General features: G+C 48.1%; 1 protein-coding gene across 5 annotated transcripts in view; it reads left to right on the top strand.

The window, feature by feature from the left end:
• The window catches only part of LOC105897402 (cullin-9), a 54,384-nt gene that overhangs the window by 13,366 nt on the left and 15,588 nt on the right, over positions 1–25,430 (top strand). For 2 of the 5 annotated variants that reach the window (XM_031579452.2, XM_031579456.2), the window contains exons 4-34: positions 553–1,173; positions 1,618–1,759; positions 2,295–2,488; positions 2,770–3,184; positions 5,136–5,331; positions 5,543–5,744; positions 7,043–7,233; positions 7,531–7,730; positions 8,139–8,373; positions 8,814–8,919; positions 9,146–9,373; positions 10,015–10,156; positions 10,398–10,569; positions 11,570–11,675; positions 12,267–12,362; positions 12,801–12,976; positions 13,396–13,529; positions 13,736–13,921; positions 14,691–14,720; positions 15,806–15,936; positions 16,265–16,447; positions 16,662–16,819; positions 17,456–17,657; positions 17,918–18,089; positions 18,280–18,425; positions 18,644–18,758; positions 19,552–19,754; positions 19,985–20,238; positions 22,384–22,759; positions 23,035–23,175; positions 23,595–23,759. In XM_031579452.2, the coding sequence (XP_031435312.1) occupies positions 553–1,173; positions 1,618–1,759; positions 2,295–2,488; positions 2,770–3,184; positions 5,136–5,331; positions 5,543–5,744; positions 7,043–7,233; positions 7,531–7,730; positions 8,139–8,373; positions 8,814–8,919; positions 9,146–9,373; positions 10,015–10,156; positions 10,398–10,569; positions 11,570–11,675; positions 12,267–12,362; positions 12,801–12,976; positions 13,396–13,529; positions 13,736–13,921; positions 14,691–14,720; positions 15,806–15,936; positions 16,265–16,447; positions 16,662–16,819; positions 17,456–17,657; positions 17,918–18,089; positions 18,280–18,425; positions 18,644–18,758; positions 19,552–19,754; positions 19,985–20,238; positions 22,384–22,759; positions 23,035–23,175; positions 23,595–23,759 (6,018 nt within the window). The remainder of the gene's footprint in view (positions 1–552; positions 1,174–1,617; positions 1,760–2,294; positions 2,489–2,769; positions 3,185–5,135; positions 5,332–5,542; positions 5,745–7,042; positions 7,234–7,530; positions 7,731–8,138; positions 8,374–8,813; positions 8,920–9,145; positions 9,374–10,014; positions 10,157–10,397; positions 10,570–11,569; positions 11,676–12,266; positions 12,363–12,800; positions 12,977–13,395; positions 13,530–13,735; positions 13,922–14,690; positions 14,721–15,805; positions 15,937–16,264; positions 16,448–16,661; positions 16,820–17,455; positions 17,658–17,917; positions 18,090–18,279; positions 18,426–18,643; positions 18,759–19,551; positions 19,755–19,984; positions 20,239–22,383; positions 22,760–23,034; positions 23,176–23,594; positions 23,760–25,430) is intronic. The other 3 variants (XM_031579455.2, XM_031579453.2, XM_031579454.2) reach the window with 3 other exon arrangements.

The raw sequence follows: 25,430 nt of genomic DNA, 5'->3' as shown, positions 1-25,430 counted from the left end.
GGGTCTTACTCTTCCCGTGCGGGGAGATGGAGGGGAGGATTGCGTGGTCTGTGTTATGTGAAATTATTAGAAATATTCAATACATGAAGTAGACTATTTTTGTGGAGCCTGTGGGAAACACAGAAGTGTCACCCAGCGCACCTCTTACCCAGCACACCTCTCACCCAGCACACTCTTCACCCTGTCACCCAGCACACCTCTCCCAGGGCCACTTATAATTACTGTAAATGATTTAATTACCGTACTAATTGGGACACATCTAATAAAGGCGTCCACCTGCAACAGGTACCCAACACAGGTCACACACTTCACATGGGCCTCCAGGCGAGCAGTGCTACTAATAATTACTATATTATACCTCATAGAGAGCGGGAGAGAGAGAGAGTGTGTGTGTGTGTGTGTGTGTGTGTGTCTGTCTGTAGGTGGGATACAAGGTGAGGACTCTATGGGGTCTAATTGGATGAGAGGTGTGTGTGTGGTGTGAGATGAGAGAATGTGTGTGTGTTCTGTTCTTGGGTGATTTATTCTTTACTGTGTGTGTGTGGCCCACAGATCCCAGGGAAGCTGCTCTTCTCTCTGGTGAAGCGCTACCTGTGTGTGACATCCCTGATGGACAAGCTGAACACGGCCGGCTCAGAGTCCAGCATCGAGCCTTCCTCCTCGTCTCCCTCATCCGTGGCCTCGGACCAGACACGGCTGCAGCGGGAGTTTGAGTTCACCATGGCGATGGCCAACCTCATCTCGGAGCTGGTGCGCGTCATGGGCTGGGACCGCAACCGACAGCTGCCCATGTGCCTGCCCTCACAGACCGGGAGCGGGGCCAGCGACGACGCCTCAGAGGACGAGGGGTGTCCTCGGCGCATGCTGCGCTCCATCTTCCAGCCACGTTTCACCGCTTCAGCATCCCTCACTGCCGCCACGGCTGCCGCCATGGCAACTGCCTCCGGAGCCACTCCTCCCGTGGCACCCGTCTCCGCTGCTCCGACGAAGAAGAAGGTGGCGAATGACTTTAAGACACGCGTGGACTTCAGCACGCGCTCGTCCTACGTGGAGTATGTGCAGGACAACCTGAAGAGCGGCATGATGGTCCGCATGCTGGAGGACTACGAGGAGGTGTCCTCGGGTGACGAGGGGGAGTTTCGCTACAGCAACGACGGCTCGCCACCTGTACAGGTACACAGCGCAGGATCTTACGCACCACCTCACCAGGCACACCCAGCTGCAGGACACTCACATCCCCACACACACACTCGCGCTCCTTAACCGACTACTCACGTGTAGGAAGACACACACACACACACACACACTGACCACTCAACTCATATAAGGGCACACACACACTGACTCACTGACCACTCACACAAATGTACGCGCACACACACAGACACTCACTCCAAATGGTCACATCCTTAATCATCAATGTGCATATATTTATTAAGTTGTTTAACTTCATCTAAATGGATGATCCTGATCTAAAGACAATTTGGGGTGTATTTTGTGTTTGTGTGTTTGTGTGTGTTTGTGTGTGTTTGTGTGTTTGTGTGTGTGTGTGTGTGTGTGTGTGTGTGTGTGTGTGTGTGTGTGTGTGTGTGTGTGTGTGTGTGTGTGTGTGTGTAGGTTTACTGGAACTCTCTCTCCCGTACCTACTGGGTGCACTGGCACATGATTGAGATTCTGGGGAGCGGCACCAGCGGCCAATCAGAGAAGGAGACCCAGGAGAAAGCCTCAACACTTACAGAGACGCTCAAACTCACAGCAGGTAACAGACACACACACACACATTCTCACACACTCATCACACTGCATTGTTTTTAACTCCTCCTTGGCACCACCTGACAGAATGGAAACCAGTATAATTATTTGGTTGCTAGGCAGCATTGTGCTCTTCTCAACTTTGAGTTGTTCCTAACTGTTGTTCCCCTGGCGTTTTCTATCGGTGTACCCCCCCCAATACACTCACACACACACACACCCCAACGCTTTCAGACAGCCCCTCCATATAGTCAGTGAATGGATATTAAGTGCATGTTTAAAGTTCATCTGTGTCTTGACTATGCTTGTTTATCTGTTTATGCCTGTGCTTTCATGTGTGAGTCTATCCATGGTGTTTGTTTGTGTGCGTGTGTGTGCGCGCATTGACTGTGCTTGTTTATCTGTTTGTGCTTTCATGTGTGAGCCTGTCTATGGTGTGTGTGAGAAATTCGTTTTTTATGCTAATATGTGTCTCTGTCTGTCTGTCTTTCTCTCTCTCTCTCTCTCTCTCTCTCTCTGCGTTGTGTGTGTGTGTGTGTCAGTGAGCCAGACGTTCTTCTCTAAGCCGCCAGGCGGCCTGTACTCCCTGCCGTACCTTTGTGAGGACGAGCGGGAGGACGGCGCCCAGCTGAGCCGGGCCGAATGGTGGGAGGTGCTCTTCTTCATCAAGAAGCTCGAGCCCGAGCAGCAGCAGGAGGTCAACCACATCCTGCGACAGAACCTGGACGAGGCACAGGTCAGGCATACACACACACACACACTCTCTCTCTTCCTTTTGCTCACTGTCTCTATCTCTTTCTCTCTCTTCTTCCCAGTCGCCCTCCATCTTGCTCACACTCTCTCTCATACGCATTCTTGTGAACCATAATTCAATTTTATGTATTTATACAGAGCAGTTAGCATTGTCATGAAGCCTGTAAACTCATGTTTCATATGGTGATGATAACTGTCTTTTTTCACTTTCTGTCTGTGTGTGTGTGTGTGTGTGTGTGTGTGTGTGTGTGTGTGTGTGTGTAGATGTCTGAGCTGGACGAGGTGTCCCTGCTGCAGCTGTGTGTGACCGGTGAGGTGGTGCGTAAGATCCTGCACTACCTGAAGCAGACGCTGCAGTCCTCCTGCCTGGGCGACCTGCTCTGCTCGCAGGCCTTTGCCAAACACTACCTGCGCCGCGGGGGCGCCGGCCTTCAGGACGAGGACCCCCTCACCGCCGCCGCCACCCTGCTGGGAGGGCGCCGTAGTCCCCCCTCTTCCTCCTCCTCCTCCGGCATCGCCGTCTCCTCCTCCTCAGCAATGGGCTCCGTGTCCAAGAAGCCCAAGAAGGAGCCAGCGACGGAGGGCGGCTCTGAGGGAGGGGGCGGGAGCGACACAGAGAGTGAGCTGCCCACTGAGGACGAGACCAAGTACCCCGAGGACCTGGAGGAGAAGATGAAGGGTATGTGTGCAGGAGCAGTCAAATCGGAAGTGTGTGTGTGTGTGTGTGTGTCCAGGCTAGTTTCACTAAGCTTGTCTGGTCTCATTTTATTTGGATGGTCCCCTGTAGACTACAGATGCTCAGATTATAAACCTATAAATATAAAGGTCATGCCTTGGACCATGTGTCATCGGTTTGTGGAGCGAAACTGTGAGTGAAACACACACACACACACACACACACACACACACACACACACACACACACACACACACAGGAAGCAGGAGTGAGACAGCATTTCCAGTTACTGTGTGTCAGTGAGTTTGTCTTCGTGTGAATATGTGTGCAGTCAGATTGTCTCTGTTTTTGCCTCAGTAAATTCATCTCTGTGGGGGTGTGAAGGGGGTGTGTGTGTGTGCGCGGGGTGGGTGGGGGGTGGGGGCGGGGTTGTACTCTCAGATTTTCTCACTAATGGAAATGAAAAAGTCCCCTTAGGCCCCATAGATATAGTATAATATTTGTGTGTGTCTGTAGCTGTGTTTGCACACTGTGTTTGGAAAGATGCCAATCAATCTTTATTATTAGTTTGTAGTGTGTGTGTCAGTATGTGTGTGTGTGTGTGTGTGTGTGTGTGTGTGTCAGTCTGTGTGTGTGACAGGGGTGCACACAGCGTTCCCACTGAAGGAGATGTTTGGGCTGGCCAAAGCTTGGTGTGTGTGTGTGTGTGTGTGTGTGTAGTGTTAATGAATAAGGAGAGCACATGCGTGTGTGTGTGTGTGTGTGTGTAGTGTGAGTGAATGAATAAGGAGAGCACATGCATTTGTGTGTGTGTGTGTGTGTTGTGGGGCTGGCCACTTGAAGTTTTAATGCATATGGAAACTTGAGCTGGAGCCCAGAGCCTGTCCTCTATTTTCAACACCTATGTGTCTATGTATAGGTACAGCTACACCATACCTGGGAGTGGTGTGTGTGTGTGTGTGTGTGTGTGTGTGTGTGTGTGTGTGTGAGTGTGAGGGATCATGTGTCATCAGTCCTCAGAGCGAAACTGTGTAAAAAAAACACTGTGCCATTCTACTGTGAAGCACGCACACACACACACACACACACAGGAACCAGGAGTGAGACAGCATTTGCAATAGTTGCCGTTTTCTCATTTCATCACCAGTGAAACCAGGGGGTCCGTATCGTTAGCTTCAGCCAGTTAGCATCCAAATTGATCACTGACATCTTTAAAAATGGCGGCCCACGGGTGCTCACTCCTGGCACCATTCATACGGAAAGCCCATTACGCACCACATGATATCACAACAGGCACTTAAAACACAGTGTGTCGCCTGTGTGGATTGGTGGGTGTTGAAAACTGCCTGTGATGAGTCACAAAGCCATTCGGGGCTGTGCACAGTTGGCCTGCCGTTTATAATTTTGTTTATAATTATGGTCTGCTGGTAGGGTAACATTTTGTTTAACAAGTAATTCAAGTATAAAATGTTTTGTACGTCCAATGTGTGAGGGAAGAGTAGTGGAGCTCTGAAGAGGTTCTGAAGGAAGAGTAGTGGAGTTGTGAAGAGGTTCTGGGGGAAGAGGAGTGGAGCTGTGAAGAGGTTCTGGGGGAAGAGGAGTGGAGCTGTGAAGAGGTTCTGGGGGAAGAGTAGTGAAGAGGTTCTGAGGGAAGAGTAGTGGAGCTGTGAAGAGGTTCTGAGGGAAGAGTAGTGAAGAGGTTCTCAAACAGTATAGGAATGTATCTGGACTATACTGGATTATACTTTGGTGACTTAAATGTCCAATTAACCAATTAATATGAAATGCAAATGTGAAAAGATGTGACATAAAGACAGCTGGACTACACAACCACCCCCCCCGAATAAGATGTGCTGAAGTTAACTGTGGTGTGTGTGTGTGTGTGTGTGTGTGTGTGTGTGTGTGTGTGTGTGTGTGTGTGTGTGTGTGTGTGTGTGTGTGTGTGTGTGTGCAGCGTTCAACAGCCCTAAGGTTCAGGGGAAGAAGACGGCTCTGGAGAAGATGGGTGAGGTGGTGGACATGATGAGGAAGGGGGGCAGTGGGTCGGACGCGGGCAGGCAGCTCGCCGCCATCAAGGTCATGATCAAACTCCTGGAGGAGGAGGGACCGCAAGAGAAGAGGACGCTGTGTGACTCCGCTCAGGCCATACGGTATGTACACACACACACACACACACACACACACACACACATGCATACACACTTGACATGTGCCAAGGAAAAACCCATTAACTAACCCATAAATGAATGTGCCCTTCAAGTTGTGATCTTTAATAGGAAGTAGATGATAACTTTGCTCTCCCTCCCTCTACATCCCTCAACTGCTCCCTCCCTCCCTTGTCTCCTTCCCTGCCCCCTGCAGCGATAAGGTTCTGAAGCTGCTGGTGGAGATGATTGGCTCTCAGGTGAAGGTCGACGCGGTGGCGGCGCTGCGTCTGACGCGCGCTCTCATGCTCAAGTACGAGTGGCGCGTGTCCTTCGCCACCGAGGGCGGGGTCAAGGCCATCCTCAGCAGCATGCAGGAGTTCTCCACCTGCACGCAGGTGCAGCAGATCGCACTGGCAGTACGTATCCAATAACCTGCACACACACAGTTGCAGCATATCGCCCTGTTGATGCGTATGTAATAATCTGCACACAGGTGCAAGATATCGCCCTGGTGATACGTGTGTAATAATCTGAGATCAAGAGGTCGCCTTGGTGATATGTGTTTAATAATCTGAGATCAAGAGATCGCCTTGGTGATATGTTTGTAATAATCTCAGATCAAGAGATCGCCTTGGTGATGTGTGTAATAATTTAAAATCAAGAGATTGCCTTGGTGATATGTGTGTAATAATCTGCACACAGGTGCAAGAGATCGCCTTGGCGATACGTGTGTAATAACCACACTGGTACACGCCTTACACCACACTATAACCATGGAAGTCATTAGTTCTTCCGGATATTCTTCTGGCAACATTAAGCAAATTTAAATGTGGATTAAAGAATAATTACAACATGCCAACAAATTAAGGAAACGTTAAAAGACGTTTTTCTCTCCAATTAAGGGTCCCTTCACCAAGGCTGGTTGCAAGCAACCTATTATTTTGGTTGTCAGTCACCATAACATGACTGTACATCGAGCTGCTCTGTGGTTACCAGTCACCATAACATGACTGTACATCGAGCTGCTCTGTGGTTACCAGTCACCATAACATGACTGTACATCGAGCTGCTCTGTGGTTACCAGTCACCATAACATGACTGTACATCGAGCTGCTCTGTGGTTACCAGTCACCATAACATGACTGTACATCGAGCTGCTCTGTGGTTACCAGTCACCATAACATGACTGATCGGTTGACTATAGTATGAGTCGCCTCATCTCACCCCCGTGCAGCGGATAGCTCTTTGTGTGTTTCCATCTGTTGTCCATCAGATTCTAAAGGTCATTCTGTTCTCTTGGAGCTCCTGAATTAATGAGCTGATTTTTTTTAGCGTTGCCCTGCCCTCGGTCACCTTGCTTGTGTTTCAAACACTGCCTGCTCGTTATCTGTGTCTGTACGCGCATACACATGCCCTGTCTGTCCTCTGGCTCAGACACACGCACACACACACCAGCCCTGTACTTGAGTGGCTACATTTCTTCGTTTTTTTTGTTTGTTTGTTTGTCTGCCAGTTTGTCAGACCCTGAAGGTGATTTTAAGGGAGGGCTGACCGCAAAACCTGTACAGTGTGTGTGCATGTTGTTTATTTGTTTGTTTATTGATGTATGTCCTTGTTTATCTTCAGCGTCTGGGGCCAGTAAGCACAACATGAGGAGTGTGGACATGTTTGTTTGTTTGTTTGTTGATGTATGTCTGTGTTTCTTGTCCCTCAGACGCTTAAGGTGATCACGGGAGCGAGTAAGCACGACATGCGGAGCGTGGGCAGCTGTGTGCCGTTGTCCGAGTCGGGAACGCAGATGATGCTGGAGATCTTCGCCAGCATCGGCTCAGCCACACCTGAGGGTTCTAAAGGCCTCCTCAGCACCATCCCCAACGCCATCGAGCTTATGCTCAACACACCACGGTAGGCCAGGGGGGGGTGTGTGTGTGTGTGTGTGTGTGTGTGTGTGTGTGTGTGTGTGTGTGTGTGTGTGTGTGTGTGTGTGTGTGTGTGTGTGTGTGTGTGTGTGTGTGTGTGTGTGTGTGTGTGTGTGTGTGTGTGTGAGAGAGAGAGAGTGAGACTTTCCTCTCCGCGTCTCTGTCTATGTGTAATGGTGTGCTGGTAGTGATGCTCATGTCAAGTTATAAGACCCTGGAAGAGAAGCTGAAGTGTGTGTGTGTGTGTGTGTGTGTGTGTGACCCTTCTCTCTCTCCTCTGCAGGTGTTCTCTGTCTGTGTGTAACGGCCTGCTGGTGGTCATCATGCTCATCTCCAGTCATAAGAGCTTGGCCGAGCAGCTGGTGGCTTGTGGGATCAGTCCTGTGCTGAAGAAGTGCCTCTCTTCCCAGCGCTCCGAGACCACCACCCTGGCCATCATCGCCCTCAACCACATCTCCATGGTCCACAAGCTGGAGAAGAAAGGTGTGTAGAAAACGTCCTACTAGTGACATGACTTATGATGTCCCCTGCGGTGGCTTATTTTGTCCACTAGTTAGCAGTAGTAGTACTGAGCTGGGATAAATCATGTAGTCACTGCAGAGATCAGTTAGCTGGAGTTTGAGGCATTAGCTGTTGAGCAGTAATAGCTTAAGCGAGAATCACCTTGAATTAATGTTTGGCTGAATATTTAACTGATCACCAGTCTAAGAGACTTTTTTGTGTCACAAGATCTACCTTTGTCATTGCTTTCTGAAATTAAAACCAGCTGCTAACGTTAGTTAGCTTTAGCTTTTTTTTGTAAAAACAATATTGTATTGTATTTTTGTACAAACTGTTAAACTGTACTGCATGCAGCAGCTTTGATTGGCCTGAATGTGTCTCCTCCTGCAGAGTCTAAGGAGGAGCTGGAGTTTAAGGACACGGAGCTGAAGATGCTGGTGGTGAGCCTGAAGAGCATGACGGCCACCAAAGAGGTGGTCCAGACGCTGGAACAGCTGCTGTGCGACTCGGCCCACCTGGAGGACGAGAAGAACGAGGTCACCTACAACAGAGACACCTTCCAGGACCTGGTGTGCCTCATGGACCAGCACCGAGTGGACCGGGCCCTGCAGCTCTCCATACTCAGGTCAGGCGACCAGACCAGAGGGGTTCTGCTGGGAAGGGGGGGTAGTGATGGTAGGACTGGGAAGGGGGGGAGTACATGGCGAGGAGAGATGGTAGGACTGGGGTCACTGGCCCACTTCAGTTTGTCAGGACTAGTGGGGCCAGTCGGAATGGGCTTCCTCAGCTGGGTGCTAACAGGCCAGTTCCTTATGGTTAATTATGACCCTCCAGAGAAATCCTGAAGTGGTGTGAGTTTACAGAGAAGGACTCTGTTGTGATCAGTCAGACAAGGACTGTGGTGATCAGGCACATCAGTCTAAAGTTGTGCCAGTATGATCCACTTATAAATTATAATATGGCATTTATAAAAATGATATAATTAGTTATAATCATTATAAATGAGTCTTTCTGTTTGACTTTGAGGTCTAAGCATATTTGTGGGATGTGTCTTCTGTCATGCAGGATTCTGTGCAAGTTCTTGGATAACTACCAGGAGGATCTGCTCCCCTGGCATGAGAGCATCGAGCCCTGCCTGTCCTCCATGACCGCCTTCATCAACGATAGAGATGTACGTCTGCTCACCCTCTCAGCCCTGTCTAATCACCGCTGTGTGTGTGTATGTGTATGAGTGAATGAATGGGAGTGTGTGTGTGACAGGCAGGGGCTGATAACCTGGGGCTGTAATGAGTCCTTGTCTTGTTGTTGTGTGTGTGTGTGTAGTGGCACACACCATCAACATCATTGGCTCGTGATTCATATCCTGACCCTCTCCATGTCATGCTCTGCCCCCCAAGGTGGTGCAGCAGTTTATCCGCTTTCTCTTCCGGCTGGCGTCTCTGAACAAGGACTACGCGGTGGTCATGTGCCGGCTGGGCACCAAGGATGCGCTGGTCAAGGCGCTGGACAAACACAGCACCAACCTGCTGCTGGTCACCGAGCTCAAGGACCTCATCAGCGACTGCGAGAAGTACGCCAGCCTCTACAAGAAGATGACCACCAGCGTACTGGCAGGATGCATCCAGGTGAGGAGAGAGGAGGAGGAGGAGGAGGAGGTGTAGGAGCAGAGATGAGGAAGGGGGGGGTGTGTGTGTGTGAGAAGGGTTGTGTGTGTGAGAGGGTGTTGTGTGTGTGTGTGTGTGTGAGAGTGAGAGCGAGGGTGTGTGAGAGGGTGTGTGTGTGTGAGAAGGGTTATGTGTGTGAGAGGGTGTTGTGTGTGTGTGTGTGTGTGTGTGTGTGTGTGTGTGTGTGTGAGGGGGGGGTTGTATTTTGGGTCAGTACCAGGATGATGGCTGGGAGTGGTTGAGTGTGAGGAGAGCAGTCACTGCACAGTGGGGAGAATGCAGGGGGGGGGGGGGGGGTAATGCAGAGGAGTGGTGGACAAATGCAATATCTATGAAAGATGTTGGCAAGATGGAAGGACAGATGGGGGTCAGTGAAATGGGACTGAAGATGTTTTCAGCGTTATCTGTTGCATCCTTGCCTGTCTTCTCAGAACAATAACTCATTCTGACCACTCTCTCCCTTTTCATTCTTTATCTTTGCTTCTTTTCTCTTGGTATTACCCTTTTCTTTCCCTCCCTATGTCTACCCATCCCTCTGTCTTTCTTTACTTCTGTCTCTCTCTCTCTCTCACTCTGTCTGTTTTTATCTCTCTCTCCCTCAGATGGTTCTAGGTCACATAGAGGAACACCGTAGGAGCCACCAGCCCATCAACATCCCCTTCTTTGATGTGTTCTTGCGTAACCTGTGCCAAGGTGATCTGCCTCCCTATCACCTGTGTACTGCTCAACTAAAGTCCTTCCTACGCAAGTCCTTTTAAATGTTTCATGAGTGCTATATGAGTAGTCTTAATATGGAGACAAGCTAGATTCTGTTAATTGTGTTGTTTTTGGGTAATGCAGTGTGTTTACTGAACTGCCCAGTGCTTCAACAGGTGTTTCAGTGGTGTGTGTGTGTGTGTGTGTGTCCTCACGAGCCTCTTAAATGCCTCTTCAGCACCTCCTGTAGTGTAAACCTGAGTCTGAGCACCTGTGTTCCTCTGTGCAGGGTCGAGTGTGGAGCTGAAGGAGGATAAGTGTTGGGAGAAGGTGGAGGTGTCTTCCAACCACCACCGCGTCAACAAGCTCACCGACAAGAACCCCAAAACCTACTGGGAGTCTAACGGCTGCACTGGATCCCACTTCATAAACATCTACATGCACAAGGGCGTCGTCATCAGGTACACACGCCACACTCTAAGTATGGATATAGCTGCGCAAGATCTTAAATCTGCTTCATAGCCAGTTCCTCTCTAGATGGTATGTGTGTGTGTGTGTGTATCTCTCTCTCGCTCTCTCTGTCTGTGGGTGGAAAGTGTTTTGTAATGTGGACACTGCAGTATTATAATTATATTATAATATTATAACATTACAAAAGTACAATATTTGAATGATATGCACTTACTGTGGGACAGCATGCACAGCAGTAATTTGTAATCTGTAGAACGACTTTGTGAGGATTGTATGCATACATTTATTTAGATTACAGCCTTCTGGGACAGGTCATCTTAGCAGATAGTTGTGTTAATGGTGTAGAGGTCATCTTGGCCGATAGCTGTGTTAATAGTGAAGATGACTGTGGTGTGTCTGTGCAGATAACTGTGTTAATGGTGGAAAGGTCATCTTAGCAGATAGCTGTGTTATTGGTGGAGAGGTCATCTTAGCAGAAAGCTGTGTTAATGGTGAAGATGACTGGTGTGTTTGTGCAGATAGCTGTGTTAATGGTGGAGCTGACTGTGGTGTGTCTGTGCAGATAGCTGTGTTAATGGTGGAGATGACTGTGGTGTGTCTGTGCAGATAACTGTGTTAATGGTGGAAAGGTCATCTTAGCAGATAGCTGTGTTATTGGTGGAGAGGTCATCTTAGCAGAAAGCTGTGTTAATGGTGAAGATGACTGGTGTGTTTGTGCAGATAGCTGTGTTAATGGTGGAGCTGACTGTGGTGTGTCTGTGCAGATAGCAGTGTTAATGGTGGAGATGACTGTGGTGTGTCTGTGCAGATAGCTGTGTTAATGGTGAAGATGACTGTGGTGTGTCTGTGCAGATAGCTGTGTTAATGGTGGAGATGACTGGTGTGTCTGTGCAGATAGCTGTGTTAATGGTGAAGATGACTGTGGTGTGTCTGTGTAGATAGCGGTGTTAATGGTGAAGATGACTGTGGTGTGTCTGTGCTCCTCAACAGGCAGCTGGCGGTGCTGGTGGCCAGTGAAGACTCCAGCTACATGCCAGCCCGTATCCTAGTGCAGGGGGGAGACGACCCTGCCAGCATCAACACTGAACTCAACACTGTAAGATACACCAGTCTTTACTAACTTTCTTTACAGTGCCAGCATCAACACTGTAAGATACACCAGTCTTTACTGACATCTTTACAGTGAGATTGAGACGTGTCCATTAACGTTGAAATGCCACATGAAAGAAATACGCTGTTAAGCCCTTAGCATAAAATTAAAATCTTTATATTATGTGAGCCCTTAGTATAAAATATGCATCATTATATTATGTGAGCCCTTAGCATCAAATATGCATCATTATATCATGTTATAATTATGCATATTTTATGCTAAAGATTATCAAGAGATATAATGCATATATAAACATATTTGTAAGAAAACAAAGCCATTTGCCAGATGCATTAGTGGATGCTGTGCGATAGAGCAGTTCAATTTGGGGTTCAAAATCTGTGATTTTCTTTTTTTCAGACCATAGACACAATACTCCATTTGTATTAGCAGAAAACTAAATATAGAGGTAATAGTCTGTCAAAAATGAAAGCCTCTAGCATGCAAACCTTTTGAAACAAACTTTGCTCCAAGGGGTGTAACTCCAGTGAGGTTCGTGTGTGTGTGTGTTAATGTGAATGTCTGTGTGTCCCGCAGGTGAACGTGCCACCGTCCGCCAGCCGCATCGTTCTGCTGGAGAACATGACTCGCTTCTGGTCCATCGTGCAGATCCGCATCAAAAGATGCCAGCAGGTCAGGCCCCTGGGGTTACTGTCAAGTAGTCATTGGCCGTGGCAGCTAACGCTAAAACAGATCAGGCTCTATCGGGTTCAAAGGTCGCTGCAAAAGGGGTACCAGGGTGAAGGCTGGGGCATGTACTACACTCTATGTGCTAGACCTGATTATTGTGTAGAGGCAACCGTGGACATGAAACTGACGTGATGGCTGACTAGTGTGTAAGACACCAGACTGGAGCAGGCAGAACTCAGGATGTCCGGTCCAAATTCTGTGTGCTGTCCGTCCGTGTACACTTGCCTCCTTTTGGGATCGAATCTCCCTGTAGCCTAAATGGATCTGAAATATTTCTTCAAATGCTATTTTTATTGATGGTCCTGTAAGCACTATGAATGTCAGAGATCAGACTTTATCCGATGCGCTGATCATCATTCCCTCGTTCCCCCCCCCCCCCAGGGTGGCATTGACACCAGGGTGCACGGCTTTGAGGTGCTGGGGCCCAAGCCCACCTTCTGGCCCGTGTTCAAGGAGCAGCTGTGCTGCCGCACCTACCTGTTCTACACCACCAAGGCCCACACCTGGTGCCAGGAGATACTGGAGGACAAGACCCAGCTTCTGCAGCTCTTCAACAAGTAAGTGATCGTCAGGGTCCACCTGCCTTACACCTGTATCTGCTCATGCTCATCTACCTGCCTTACACCTGTTCCTGCTCACACTAGTCTACTTACCTTACACCTGTTCCTGCTCACACTAGTCTACTTACCTTACACCTGTACCTGCTCACACTAGTCTACTTACCTCACACTAGTCTACCTGCCTTACATCTGTACCTGCTGGGCCTAGCCTACCTGCCCACTAGCTCTATACCTGTATGTACTGAGCCCAGTCTAGCTGCCCCACACCTATGCCTGCTGAGCCAAGTATACCTGCTCTACACCATAACCTGCTGAGCCAAGTATACCTGCTCTACACCATAACCTATATATATACACCATAGCCTACTCTACTGTAGTGGCCCTGCTCATGGGTGACCCATGTGTTTGTGTCCCAGGTTGAACAGCGCTTTGAAACACGAGCAGATGTTTGCCGATCGCTTCCTGCCTGATGCTGAGGCTGCTGAGGCCCTGGGACGCACCTGTTGGGAGGCCCTCATCACACCCATAGTACAGAGCATCACCATTTCAGGTGAGACACACACACGCACACGCACACACACCTGTGGGTTCTTATCACAATCACAGAACAGAGCATTACAGTCTCAGGTACATAGATTAGTCTCTCACACACACCCACACACCTACACACACCTACACACACTCACTCACACACACACACACACACACACACACACACACACCTGACTCCTTGTTTTCTTCTCTGTCTGCTGCCAGAACTTCCCGTGCTAAGCCCTCTGGCCTGGCTGCTGAGCGAGTACCTGGACAACGCTGAGTCGTCCAAGCGCTACAAGACGCGGGCGGCCATCTTTAACTCGCGCGTGCGTCGCCTCACACACCTGCTGGTGCATGTGGACACGAGCCGCATCGACACAGAGGAGCTCAAGCCCCCCGTCAAGTCCAGTAAGTACACACCTGACGCTCGGAACAACGTGTCTGGGTCAGGACCGAACCTGGCCCAAATCAGGGTTGATCTGGTCCGCACTTTGCTCTCATCTCTTCTGGGGTCACCATTGGCCGGTAGGCCAGCTCTGTCTGCCGTGTTTGGTCCTTTGGTTGACTGTCAGAGGTGGTGTGTGGAGTTGAGCTGGAGAGTGCTGCCATCCTTCAGATCACTCCTGACATTTACCAGCGTATGTTTATGAGGCTTTTAAAGTATTTAGCTTCATGTCTCTCCAGGTTAGGTTTGAAGCAGGTCTTAAGCAGTTTCCAGCCCCCTGTGCTAACAGAGGTCTCTTCCTGTTATCCAGTGTCAGCATCATTATAATTGTTGACATTTAGGCTGAACTCTTTCTCAGCGGTAGACCTGTGAGACTCGTTAAGACCCAAGAGTTTGTACACCTGTGCTTTAAAGTCTCATGGAGATGTTCATGAGTTGCATAAAGCTACCTGATGTGCTTGCCTTTCTGCATGCCAATGATTCTGCTCAATGTGACTGCAAAGTGTATGCTCTCAGAAATCACCTTATTATTATTATTATTATTGTCAACATAACTACATGTTGCACCTTTTAAGCGGAGTGTATGCTCTCAGAAATGACTTTATTATTATTATTGTCAGCATAACTACATGTTGCACGTTGTAAGCAGAGTGTATGACGATCAGGAATTGTATTAAAGATGTTCTGTAGCCGTTAGCCTTCTGTATTTGAAGATATGTTTTTTGTTTTCAGAAGGTATCAACAGAAGCAAAGATTTGAAGAGTAAGTAACAGAATAGAAGTTTAAGTGCTGCAATGCATTTATTTTTTATTTATGTATATTATATTTGATATTTTAAGAATGTAGGCAGTGTTTTTTTTCCGCATAATTCACTCCTGTCCAAACCCCAGCACCAGCATTAACCATCACCTGCCCAGCAGTTTATTTCTCTGCCTGCTCCTTCTGTTGATCATCCGCTTACACACACAATTGGACACTAAGACATGTAGACACACTCACACACACACACACACACACACACACACTTAGACATGTAGACACTTAGACATACACACACACACACACACACACACACACTTAGACATGTAGACACACACACACACACACACACACACACACACACACACACACACACACACACACACACACACTTTATCCCTGTCTTCCCAGAGTGTAACTAAGCCATTTTCCCCCCATGTGTTTCTCTGAGCCCTTGGGTATGCTATGACTGATGCTGATGCCTCAGAGCTGCCCCATGGCTGCATTCTCCACGCAAACGCGTTTGGGATGTTGCTATTAGTTAAAGCTGATAGACAGAACAGACCACATCATCTGGATGCCATACATGTAGACACACACACACACTTATTATCTGGATGTGATTAATACTCTTCTGTGTCAGTGCACTAGTGTTTCTGCCTAGAGCAACCGCTCTCTGAATCCTCCAAAACACCATTGGTCACCAAAGACAGCTGCTTATCACAACAGAAGAGAGTTTTGGTGCTCATGTCCTACACCAACATGGCTTATATACAGCCGATCACACGTTTCCTCTTCAGGCTTTTTTTTCAGGTCATTGATGACTAAGTTGTTATTTAAGCACTCATGATGGCCGCCCTGTCATCAATACCTTACACACGAAGAGACGATTTGTCTATGGCATCAGCAGACAGCGCATGTTTAAAGATACACACACACACACACACACACACACACACACACAGCAGACCTCTGGCCTCACACTGCTCTTCCTTTTAGAGTTTCATATCGGTGTGAAGTTAATGGTGTGTGTGTTGGTCAGTGTACTGGTGTGTGTATTGGTCAGTGTAATGCTGTGTGTGTTTCAGATGGCAAAGAGGGCAAGAATAAGGAGGCTGTGGTACCACCCTCGTCTTCATCAGCGGTGAAGCCCAAGATGAAGAACACCAGCAGTATCGCTGGCATTGCACTCTGCTGGCAGGGAGTGGTACAGAGACAGGTCAGCCAATCACACAAAGGCATATATACACACACACACACACACACACACAGGCATGCACACACACACACACACACAGGCACGCACACACAGAGGCACACACACACACACACAGGCACGCACACACACAGAGGCACACATGACACAGACATTCCCTTTTATGTACATTGTTATAGTAAAGAACATGCGGTTTCCTCAAACTCCTCATAGGTTCATCTTAACATAAGAAAATGATCACATCATTAGCGAGTACAAATTGAGTTAGTGCAAAGTTGATTACTGCTAGTCCTTTGTCTGATGAAGACTGGTCATTGTCTTGGCTGTACAGGTGAAGAAGTTTCTGGACTCCACATGCAGCCTGCCAGACTTTGTGGAGCGTTACCGGGCAATGTACCTCCGTCTGAAGAACGCCATGGAGGAACTGTTTGGCCAGCAGACGGCATTTGTGCTGGCACTACGCCAGGGCTTCTCTGCCGCATTACTGCAGCTCTCCATCCTCACCGCCATGCATGTGAGTACCAAACTACACTACCCACAATACATCTCTCCATTCTCACCGCCAATAAATGACTTCATTGACCTGGTGTGTGTGTGTGTGTGTGTGTGTGTGTGTGTGTGTGTGTGTGTGTGTGTGTGTGTGTGTGTGTGTGTGTGTGTGTGTGTGTGTGTGTGTGTGTGTGTGTGTGTGTGTGTGTGTGTGTGTGTGTGTGTGTGTGTGTGTGCAGGTGAGTGAGCGCTTTGCACAGTACATTGACCTGATGATCCAGGAGAGCTGTGGGGACAGTGGCAGTGTGGAGACCATCCGTCAGCTGCAGCAGTTTCTGGAGCCCATGCTCTTCCTCTCTGGCCTGGAGCTCGCCAACACCTTTGAGCACTTCTACAGGTGAGGGCCCATGCTCTTCCAAACACCTTCAAGCACTTCTACAGGTGAGGGAAATAGTCTTGCTGAGCCCATGCTCTTCCAAACATCTTTGAGCACTTCTACAGGTGAGGGCAATAGTCTTGCTGAGCCCATCCTCTTCCAAACACCTTTGAGCACTTCTATAGGTGAGGGCAATAGTCTGGTGGAGGCCATGTCGGTTTTAGCCAGGTACAGAGCTGCTGTCTAACAGACTATTTGATACAGCAAAACAGCCAGAAGGACCCAGAAGGTTGAAATGGACTCCATCTCAGGAAACGATGTCAGCACATGATGGTTAAATGAATGAGTTATATTTATTTAGGTGTATTCAATTCTTCCTTCCTCTGCATTAATAATGCTGGAAAGGCCCTAATCACTTGTGACTTAATTACTAATAACTTGTGACCTCTCTTCCTCTCTCTCTATCCCTCTCCTTCCCTCTCTCTCTCTCTCCTACCCTCTCTCTCTCTCTCTTTTCCTCTATCCTTTCCTCTATATCTCTCTCTCTCTCTCTCTCTCTCTCTCCTACCCTCTCTCTCTTTTCCTCTACATCTCTCTCTCTCTCTCTCTCTCTCTCTCTCTCTCTCTCTCTCTCTCTCTCTCTCTATATATCTGTAGGCACTACCTGGGTGACCGGCTGCTGGGCCAGAGTAAGGTGTGGCTGGAGAGTGCTGTGATTGAGCAGATCGGCTCCTGCTTCCCCAACCGCTTCCCCCAGCAGATGCTCACCAACCTGCGCGAGTCCGAGGAGCTGCAGCAGGAGTTCCACCTCTACAGACTGCAGCAGCTCGACAAGACCCTGCAGGACCTGGACGAGGAGGTCAGTGGATGCACACGCACACACGCGCACGCGCACGCACACACACACACACGTACCACCTTCAGAAGGTCAACAAGGACAACAATGCAAAAAGCAAAAGTTTAATATAAATTACAGTTTAGTCTACGAGAAATGTACTCACTCTGTGTGTGTGTGTGTGTGTGTGTGTGTGTGTGTGTGTGTGTGTGTGTGTGTGTGTGTGTGTGTGTGTGTGTGTGTGTGTGTGTGTGTGTGTGTGTGTGTTTGTGTGTGTGTCTTAGATGATGGAGGAGCAGTCGTCAGAGCCAGAGGATGACAGTGAGGTGAAGGTGCTGGTCTTGTCTCCACGCTGCTGGGCAGTGTCGCCCCCTTGCTTCCTGGATGACCCCAACAAGCACTTCCCCGCTCAGCTGTGCAGCTACCTGACCGAGTTCACCAACTTCTACTCCAGCAGTCAGTATTGGTCGCTTGTAGCTGTGTGTGTGTGTGTGTGTGTGCGTGTGTGTGTGCAGTTCTCAAACTGCAGTTTTCAATTGAGTGCTTTTTGGATTTATATGATTGGGGGGGGTTTAGAAAGTTCTAAGAAGTGTGTGTGTGTGTGTGTGTGTGTGTGTGTGTGTGTGTGTGTGTGTTTCTCCCTCAGGCCAGAGTATCTACAGTCTGAATCACAGTAAGCCACGGCGGTTGCAGTGGACCTGGCTGGGTCACGCAGAGCTCCACTACGACTCCTGCACACTCTACGTCTCCACCCTTCAGATGTACATACTGCTGCAGTTCAACAACCAGGAGGTACGTACACACACACACACACACACACACACACACACACACACACACATACACACACACACACACACACACACACACACAGCTTTATGTCTCCACCCTTCATATGTACATAGTGCTGCAGTTCAACAACAAGAGGCACAGAGACAGACAGACGCGCAGACGCATAGACACAGAGACACACCTGCTTGTTAAAGACCAATTTTCTTTTCCTTTCACAGGACTTGAATATGGAGACACTCCAAAAGGACACCGGCCTGACCATGGCTGTAATAGCCCACGCACTTCAACCCCTCACCGGAGACAAGGGCATCCTCACGCAAGACCCTGAGAAAGGTGAGACGTCCTCTCCACCTGCCTGTCAAAAACTCACACCAGATGTTACTTTACAAACTTTCAATACCATGGAACCCAGTCACAAGTCATCACCCACTGACAGGCCATGCAATGTTTTTTGATGGATTATTATTTTAAAATGATGCATTGAAGGCAAGAGTCTCGAAACCTTTGTTTAAGAATCCAGCCCTTAGTACTATTTCAGGTTTGATTTATATTTGCTCTGTCTCAGGTGGTTACACTGTATATTGCCTTGAAGTGAAGGCCTGTGTGTGTTCAGTTTAGTTGTTACTCATCACACATTACAATCCCATGAAACATGGTTCCCCGCCACATCAATTGAAATAAATCCAAGATTTACATGTGTATTCATATTTAAGGAGTAAGTCTACAGGATTACAGTTCTGTATATTATTATTATTGAAGTGTATTGTTTTGGGAGCTTTGGTGCCTTGGGATTAAGCTAGTTGGTAGAAGAAGTAGATCGAAACCGAAGGTTTTTAGAAGATGCCTTCACTCGAAAGTCATGCCTTGTGAGACAGCTGTCTATTACGGCAACAAGGCAGCAACCTTCTGTTGCAGAACGCACCCATTGTGTCCCTGTGTCCCCCAGGTGTTATTGTGTACCTGTGTCCCCCAGGTGTTATTGTGTACCTGTGTCCCTCAGGTGTTATTGTGTCCCCCAGGTGTTATTTTAGTGCATTGTTCTGGGAGCTTTGGTGCCTTGAGAGATGCCTTGGGAGATGAGGCTAGTTGGTATAAGAAGTACATATCGTGTCCCTGTGTCCCCCAGGTGTCCTGCAGCTGAACCAGAGGGTGCTGTCCCAGGGCTCCAGCGCCCAGAGCTTCTGCCACCTGCTGCCCAAGCAGACCTACCTGAACGTGGACGAGGACTCGGCACGCACCCTGGAGCGCAAGAGGAACTACATCTACTGCCTCATCGTCCAGATCATGAAGGCCGAGAGGGAGATGCACATTGACAACCTCGTGTTCAGGGTAAGTGTGTGTGTGCGCGCGCATGTGCATGTGTATGCATAGAAGATCAAAGTGATGGAGCACTTCCCAAGAGTGTGTGGGTCTCTGCACATGGGCAGTTTCTGTCTTGGTGTATGAATCTCTGCTGTGTGTGTGCTTGTTCATTTGCCTTTATTTGTGTGTGTGTCCTGCCCTGACATATGCCGTGTGTGTGTGTGTGTGTGTGTGTGTGTGTGTGTGTGCGTGTGCAGGTGTTGGACACATGCTGGAAGAAGGAGGCGCTGCATTCCCCGGGCGGCGTGCGCTTCAGCTGCAGCACCACGGACGTCCTGTCCTGCGTCATCCACGTCATCAGCAAGGGCTACGTGCGCCGCAACGAGGACAGCCCCCACATCCTGGAGTTCCTGCCCGAGGACCCGTCCACCCCCCAGAAGGGCCAGGCCCAGTTCTCCTTCAGCAACACTGACCTCAAGAACAGTTCCAGCTCCACCAAGGCCGACATCAGGTGTGAGGACCACCTTGAGCTTGAGCTTGGCCTTTAACCTTTGACCTTTATCTTAGCTCACCCCTTACTCAGGGTGGGGGAGGGTGTGGGGTGGTGTGTGTGTGTGTGTGTGTGTGTGTGTGTGTGTGTGTGTGTGTGTGAAAGGCGAGTGGCGTTCGCCTCCAGGCCAACCTTATGCCAAACCCATGGCTCAGAGTCTTAAGAGACCTCTCACTTTACCCAAAAGGCTCTTAAAACGTCAAGCTCAATTCTGCTTGCATTCTCAGTTCCCCCTCTTTCGGGGCAAGTGACAAAATAGAGAGAAAAGAATAGAAATGACCTGATCGCTTAGCAACAGGACAAAAACAGAACACTGTGTGGGATTCTGTTCCCCAGTGTTCTCTGCTGCTGCCTGTGTGGAGCCTGGTTGGCTTCTGTTCCTATTCAAGTGCACTTAGGCCCAGACCAGCACTGCTCTAGTCCATTCCCAACAGATACTGTCAGCTCCGCCAGCCCTTGCAGCATGATCCTTTCAGCCCGGTTAACACGTGTGTGTGTGTGTGTGTGTGTGTGTGTGTGTGTTCAGCACGTGATGAATGAATGTAGTTGTGGTTGTGTGCTTTGCAACCCAAGGAGGCCTCCAGTGCGGATCCCTTTCAGTCATAGCTCTAGGATTCCTGTGGCTCTAATGCTTAAGATCTGTTCATTCAGCACCAAAAAATTACCAGTCCTACCTTTAATCTTTTTTTTTTCTAAAGATGGTGATTAATGCCAACTCACACACGTACATATAAATATATATATAAATATATGTTTTACTAATTCTAAATAAAGACATTTGAATTTTGAACCATGTTTGTTGGCGTTTTTATTCCGTCTGACAATTCCAAATTCAGTTGTAATTATCCAGTGACTTAGGATAACTGCAACCTAAATTTGATATACAAAGGTATCCATGGGGTATTAACTTAATAACAGATTATAATATAATATTAATAACATTTATTTCTTCCTTAAAAAAAAAAAAAAGGGTTGGCCTTTTACTTAGCCCTCTTACTTTGGTTAATGTTGTTCAGTCGGTCGGAAAAACACAGAACAATGATAACATCAGCAAAATCAATAATTATTTTAGAATGTAGTAATCATTTCAAACTTAACATAATTTCAATAATGAATAAAAGAAATAGAAAAACAATTAGACGTTTTTGACCACCAGAGGGTGAAAGAGACACTTCTGCCACGGTTCACTATTTTCACCAGAAACAGTACGCCGACCAAAATGACAAAGTTGGTTTAGTGCTTCAGTAGTTCTTATGCCGATTTGGACCTTTTAAAATACTTATTTCCCGACTAACATTAAGTAAAGTGCACCACATAATGATCCAGATTTTCAGCGTTGTGCTGTAAGGTCCTTTATTTCATTGGTGTCCAAAACCTCTTCTGCAGGATGGTATACTATTACTGAACATCTAAACGTAGTAGTGTTAGTAGCAGCGCACGTTATAAACCCACAGAATGCGGAAGAGACACCAGACACCATTTGGCTGTAGAAAATCTGTGGTCATTTTATTTAAAAAAAAAAATCCATTTATGTCTTATGTGTTTAAACTGAGATTCTACTCATGATTTTAATATGAAAACGTGTTGAGTATAATCATTTCAGTTGTATTTACGTTTAGTTATTTGGCGGACACGTTTATGCAAAGCCACTTACAGGTTAGGTCAAATACAAGCAATTACTATGTAATTAAACTACTTTGCATTTCTGGTCAAGTGCAAACTGGTAGCTTTAGGAGGGAAATCTGGGGTATATATTTATCAAATGACTGATCTCTCCTCATGGTTGACCTCATGGGTTAGGACAGTTAAGAATTCAACCCATAAACAAGGAGGCTGCTCTAAGGCTGCATCCCTTTGTGAGATGTTTGCGTTCAGAAATGCAACTTCATACTTTTGCGTAAATGTCATGGGTTTAAACCGGTTTTTTTTTTTTAAAGATCAGCTGTCAGATAACAGAGCAGACAAATGGGTGACCCACTGCTGAACCTTAAGTGTGTGTATGTGCATACCATACAATACTAAATGAAGCCTTGTGCTGTGTTTGTGTGTGTGTGTACGTGTGTGTGTGACCTGCTGGGTGTGTCACTTCCCACCCCTCCCCCGCAGTCTGGGCGATGAAAGTGTGTTGGCCCAGCGTCCCGAGGACGGCGTCCTGGAAGCGGTTCTGTTCTCCATGGGCCGGACCATGAGCCAGGAGGACGTGCTGCAGCTGATGCAGCGCACCGTGCAGCAGGTGGCCGGAACCCTCAGTCTGGACCTGGACTGCGCGCAGCACCTGCTGGTCCACTGCAAGTGGAACGTGGACCTGCTGATCCAGCGCTACACCGACGACCCAGACACGCTGGTTCTGGCCGCGGGGCTTAAGATCCGGAACCCGCAGCCGCCCCCGAGTCCATCGGTGCAGTGCCCGGTCTGTCTGGTGGCCCAGTCGGGCGGGTCAGAACCGGCTCCCACCCTCTGCTGTAATCACTACTGCTGTAGGGTGAGTCTGAGGGACGAGGGCTCTTTTGGGTGTTTTAACCAGTCTTAATTCTTTCTCTTTCATTCTTTATTAGTTTCTATTGGGGTTTTATCTTCCTCCTTTATTTTACTCTCTTTCCATCGGTCTAGAGAGTTCTGAGGTCGATAAACAACACCACATCTAGATTCAGTGTTCAGTCATCATTCAAACTCACACATCCATTAGCAGCATGTTGTAAACACTATGGCTAGTGATAATGATGCTGGTGTGTGTGTGTGTGTTTTCCCTCCCCACAGTCATGCTGGCAGGAGTACCTGACTGCCAGGATCGAGCAGAACCTGGTGATGAACTGCAACTGTCCAATCACAGACTGCAGATCCCAGCCCACCTCGCAGTTCTTCTACAACATCCTCACAGACAAAGACACCATCTCTAAGGTGTGTGTGTGTGTGTGTGTGTGTGTGTGTGTGTGTGTGTGTGCACGCTCACACACTCTTTCCATCACATCCATCAGCAATACACCCCTCCCCTCTCTCTCTGTTCTCATTGTTAACCTCCCTCCTCATCTCTCTCATCCTCCTCTTCTCACACTCTCTCCATCTTTCTTTTCTCTCCCTTCTCCACTTTCCTCTCTTGCTTTTCCCATGTCACTCCTCACTCTCTCTCTCTTTCCTTCCTTTCCTCCCACTTCCTCTCTTCTCTCTTTCTCTCCTTCCTTATGTCTCATACTCTCTCCTCCTGTCCTCCCATCGCTTCCTCCTCCTATCCTTCCTTATGTCTCATACTCTCTCCTCCTCTCCTCCCTGATGTCTCCTCATACTCTCTCTCCCCTCTGTCTCCCCCTCCTCTGCTGTAGTATGAGAACGCGCTGCTGCGAGGCTACGTGGAGTGCTGCTCCAACCTGACGTGGTGCACCAACCCTCTGGGCTGTGACCAGATCCTGTGCAAGGAGAACATCGGCAGCATGGGCACCTGCTCCAAGTGCTGTTGGTCCTCCTGCTTCAGCTGCAACTTCCCCGAGGTACGCTGCACCCACAGACCCCCACTAACCCCTGTTTGCCCCATACCAGGGCAACCTTCACAACCCCCATCAAGGTGTTCCACTGCCCCATACCAGGGCAACCCCCATCAAGGTGTTCTACTGCCCCATACCAGGGCAACCTTCACAACCCCCAACAAAGTGTTCTACTGCCCCTTACTGGGGCAACCCCCACAGAAACACTTCTGTATTGTCATAGGCACACATCCCAAAAACAAACCTCCCAAACATCCAAACACTTCCCAGCATCTTAAAGACCTTGTACCTGTCTTGTTTCGTACTGTATGTACAAAAATCAGGAGCACACCGACGTGCTATAAACTGTATTTTATTAATACTGATGCGGGAGTAACATAATATGTGACCTAGCTGTGTCACGTCTCACTCTAAACACACACTGAGGATGCGCAGTAGGAATGTAACATATAAATCATGAAACGCACTGATTGGCCAACAGTAACATATCAAATAATATTCAATGTGAATATTACATCTCCCTTCTTATAAAAGTATAAGCTTCCAATTAAGATTAGTGTATATAGTCAGTATGGGAGTAACTGAAACAGAATATTATTAACTAGGTACATACTGTAATGTTGTACTTACAGTCAAGTAACTCTTAAATCTTCATTGGGCTTAAGATTTACACTTAAGTGAATTAACACATATATCAAGATATCAGACATCACAAAATTACAAACTGAACTCAGTATTATGATACGGTAGCAATCTGAACCATACATCAACATTTTTCTTCTTTTTTTTTTTTGTAAGGGCAGCGATCCGCCTACACCCTTTTGCATGGTATTACAAGTCCAGAACAGCTCTAGGCTTGATTCCTCTTCCAGATCTTGTTGTGTAAAGGTTGGTATGAGAGATCATCTCATCTGCTATCTGTGAAGTAGTTAGTGTGCTGTTGTGTGGAGTCTGTGGTGTATTGTCCTCAGGACTTTTGTCAATGTATGTGTGATGCCCCTCATTGGTGGAAAGCAGGTGGCGTCGGTTTCTCCTGTATTCCGGTCCTTCAGCTGAACGTATGTGGTAGGAACGGTCAGTTTCAGCTGGTCTGATGACTACTGCAGGTTTCCACCGACCTTGCTCTTGAAAGCGTATGTGTTGACCTTCCTGCAGTGGCGGCAGAGGTCTCGCTGACCTGTCGTAGTGTCTTCTCTGCTGTTGCTGCTGGTGGTCTCGCCTAGCATGAACTTCTCTCTGACTGACGACCTGTGGCTGAAGCTGCTGGTGGGTATTGGGTAAGACTGAGCGCAACCGTCGACTCATGAGCAGCTGTGCAGGTGATCGGAAACTGTCAACAGGAGTGTTACGATACTCAAGGAGACTAAGGTAGGGATCTCTTTTGTCACTTTTGGCCTTTTCCATCAGCAATTTTGCAATCTGCACAGATTTCTCTGCGAGGCCGTTGCTTTGAGGATAATGCGGACTGGAAGTTATGTGGGTGAACTCCCATTTGTCAGCAAAGGCTTCAAATTCTCTGCATTTGTATTGAGGGCCGTTATCTGATATAACAGTCTCAGGTATGCCATGTCTGGCGAAGGCTGCTTTAAGCTTGTGTATTACAGCGGAGGCTGTTGTGCTGTGCAGTTTGTCAAGCTCAAAATACCTGCTGTAATAGTCCGTTGTGATGATGTATTT

The sequence above is a fragment of the Clupea harengus genome, chromosome 13 (assembly GCF_900700415.2).
Source record: "Clupea harengus chromosome 13, Ch_v2.0.2, whole genome shotgun sequence".
Classification (NCBI taxonomy): Eukaryota; Metazoa; Chordata; class Actinopteri; order Clupeiformes; family Clupeidae; genus Clupea; species Clupea harengus.
The sequence above is the reverse complement of the archived record's forward strand: the minus strand, read 5'-3'. Positions and strand labels throughout refer to the sequence as shown.